Here is a 3,427-nt window from a genome sequence, read left to right as displayed (position 1 = left end):
TTATTGAGAATTTTGAGGAAGTTCCCAGAGGTTTGTTTAATACTGTTGATAAATGAAGGGGAAGGGGAAAGAGGGGAAGGGGAAAGAGGGGAAGGGGAAAAGGGAATTGGAAAAGGTGACAAGAAGCTATGGGGGAGGAGGTGTTCACTCCCTTTCACAGTGGGAGGGAAAGTAAAATTTTCAAACGCTTTATAAATTCTAATATTCTTTTGTTTTTCATCCATTACACAGATTTTTCTGGTAATAAGTTAATATAAACACAGTATGACTTAAATGATTTATTCTCCTTTAAAACCTCTACATTAACCTAAATATTTTGTGAATGTTCAATTTTTTCTTCTGTTTGGTGATTCGTGTTTGAGTTCCCGTGATGTTAGTTGCTCACGCCTGTTTGTTGTCTTGCAGCCACGAGGTCGAGGGGAAGAGATCAGCGGCGAGGATGAGGTCTACCTACTACTTTCCCTCACCTTCCTCATACTCCCTCTCCTCTCCCTCACCTTCCTCATTCTCCCTCTCCTCTCCCCCACCTTCCTCATACCACCTCTACTCTCCTCCTCCTGCCTCACACTCCGTCGCCTCTTCTTCATCACCTTCCTCACATTCCCTCTTCTCTCCTCCTCCTTCCTCACACTCCCTCTCCTCTCCTCCTCCTGCCTCACACTCCCTCTCCTCTCTTCCTCTTTCCTCACACTCCCTCTCCTCTCCATCACCTCTCACACACACCCTTTTCTCTCCCCTCTCTTCCTACATCTCACATTCCTCTCATTTTTCTCCTTCCTCTGACAGATATCGTGAGGCTCTTTCTTTCTTGGTTCACGAGGGCGCACCCAGTCCCCCCTCCTCCTCTTCCATCTCTTCTACCTCTTCCCCCCCCTCCCCCTCTTCCCCCTTCTCTTCCTCCTCCTCCCTCGACTCCTCCTCACCACACCTACGCCCATCGTCGACTCCTCTTACAGTCTCCTCTACACCCATATCCTCTCCTGTAGCCAACACGCCCACCGTCACCGGCTCTTTCACATCCATCACGCCCACATTACCTCTTCCTCGTCCCTCAACAAGTCCCACCTCGCTTCCGCCACACCTGTTCATGCCATCACGAGGCCAGTCCACGGCTTCACCAGGTCTGGGGTCATCGTCAGCAGCCCGAAGCACGACCCATGAGGCTGGTGCTGCTGGTGTGTCGCCGAGGTCCTCAAGACGTGTGAGAGCTACCAGTGTATACGTCGTGCAAGGTAAAGTACTGTAGTGTGGTCCTCTCTCTCTCTCTCTCTCTCTCTCTCTCTCAATGTTCCTGTCTATTTTTCTATCTCTTTTATCACCACCACCACCATCACTACCATTTCCATCACCACCACTATCACCACCACCACCACCATCACCACCACCCCCGTCACCCTGGATACAATAAGTTATATATAACATATTTCTATATATTAACAAACATCAGTAATATATTTTTATAGTAGCAGATTCATCATTTTTTTGGTCTATGTTATTTAAAAGTGATTGAAATTTACAAAGGTAATTGAGAGGAAAGGTATTGGTCCAGTGATGACGGGACAATATAAATGATTGTTGGTATTATAAAGCTGTACAAAAAAAAGTTGTTTATTTTACCTGTCATGACTCTCTCTGTTAATTGACTCGTCTGACTCACCTTTTACGACTCACTCAGGTAACTGACTCTCCTGTAATAACTCACTTTTGATTACTGACTCACTTGATTCACCTGCTATGACTCACTCTGGTAGATGATTCACCTGATTCATCTGTTATGATTCTACTCAAGTGACGCTACTTAGCTGACTCATTACATTCATCACTCTATGCCGGTTGACTCTCTCTCTCTCTCTCTCTCTCTCTCTCTCTCTCCATTAACACACACAAATAGTTCAATAACATAGGCAGCGCTGCGGCTTAGGTTCGCCCCATCTGTAAACCGATTACGACAACAAACTAACAAAAGACTCACGATAAAATATAAAGGAAACAATAAAACAAAAGACTCACGATAAAATATAAAGGAAACAATAAAACAAAAGACTCACGATAAAATATAAACGAAACAATAAAACAAAAGACTCACGATAAAATATAAGTGAAACAATAAAACAAAAGACTCACGATAAAATATAAGTGAAACAATAAAACAAAAGACTCACGATAAAATGTAAAGAAACAACAAAACAAAAGACTCACGATAAAATATAAACGAAACAATAAATAAAAAAATAAAAAAAAGTTGATAGATATTTGAGATTGTTTAAAGGGACAGTTCAGTTGTTCATAGTCTACTTCATACATACATACATACATACACACATAGATACACACATACATATATACACACATACATACATACATATATACACACCTGGAGCTGCAGATAGCCGTCATCCTGAATATCCGAGGGTGATGTTTACTGCCTCGGGCGGCCTGTCGTAAACTATCAGAAAACACAGACCTGCAGGCCACAGCTCAGAGACGGTACACACACACACACACACACACACACACACACACACACACACACACTGTATACCCATTCTTTCTATTGGGCATTATGGGGCATTCTGTAGCCAGTCCTATGCCAAGCAGAACCCCGGAGTGACGTTTTAGTAATCTCACCCGTAAGTAGGAAGTACATACGGGTTAAAATATACCAGTACATAAATACTATCGATCTTATCTCTTCTATTCCATCTCCCTCTTCCTTTTTACTACCCTATATCTTCCCTTCCTTTCTATTCCATCTCCCCCTTCCACTCTTAACCCATATTCTCCCCTTTGTATATTTTTTCCTTTTTTTTCTACTTCATAATAATTATTTTCCTTATTCTTCTGTAGTTCTTTCCTTTCCTTTTCTCTTCTGTCTCCCCTCCCCTCAGTTATTTTTCCTTCCTTTTCTTTAGGTTTTAAATAACCATCTCTCCTTACTGCTCCCCCCCCCCGTCTCCCTTCCTCTCTCCCTTCCTGCCCTCTCACGCCTCCTCCCTCCTCCCTCTTACCAACCACTGTTCTTGCTCCTCTCCTTCTCCTCCTTCTTGTCCTCCTCCTCTCTCCTTCTTGTCCTCCTCCTCTCCCCTCTTGTCCAATCTACCCTCCCCTCCTCCCTCCCCTTCCTCTCCCCCCTCCGACCCTCCTCTCCCATCCATCCCTCCCCTCTGCCTTCCCTTCCACCCCTGCCTCCTCTATCACTTAAGGAAAATAAACAAATCAAAAGTACTGAATTCCTAGTGGAAGTTACAGACTGGCGACAACAGAGAGAGAGTAGCACCTGATATCAACGACGTGGCCCAACACACTATGACGGTGTTGCAGGTGGTGTGTGGGGCTCGTGGCTATCAACTGGATCCCAGGTGTAACGTCTGCGGGAGGAGGGAAAAGAGGTAGGAGGAAAAACACTAACAACAGCATTTGTAGAAGT

General features: G+C 44.2%; 1 protein-coding gene across 1 annotated transcript in view; it reads left to right on the top strand.

The window, feature by feature from the left end:
* Positions 1 to 700: 700 nt before the first annotated feature.
* LOC121856773 (hemicentin-1-like) overlaps positions 701 to 3,427 on the top strand; it is a 36,652-nt gene continuing 33,925 nt past the window's right edge. The window contains exon 1 of the mRNA XM_042352469.1: positions 701 to 1,232. Coding sequence (XP_042208403.1) covers positions 1,088 to 1,232 — 145 coding nt within the window. The 5' untranslated portion in view covers positions 701 to 1,087. The remainder of the gene's footprint in view (positions 1,233 to 3,427) is intronic.

This window comes from Homarus americanus, unplaced genomic scaffold (assembly GCF_018991925.1).
Source record: "Homarus americanus isolate GMGI-L3 unplaced genomic scaffold, GMGI_Hamer_2.0 scaffold46833, whole genome shotgun sequence".
NCBI classification, from domain to species: domain Eukaryota; kingdom Metazoa; phylum Arthropoda; class Malacostraca; order Decapoda; family Nephropidae; genus Homarus; species Homarus americanus.
The sequence above is the reverse complement of the archived record's forward strand: the minus strand, read 5'-3'. Positions and strand labels throughout refer to the sequence as shown.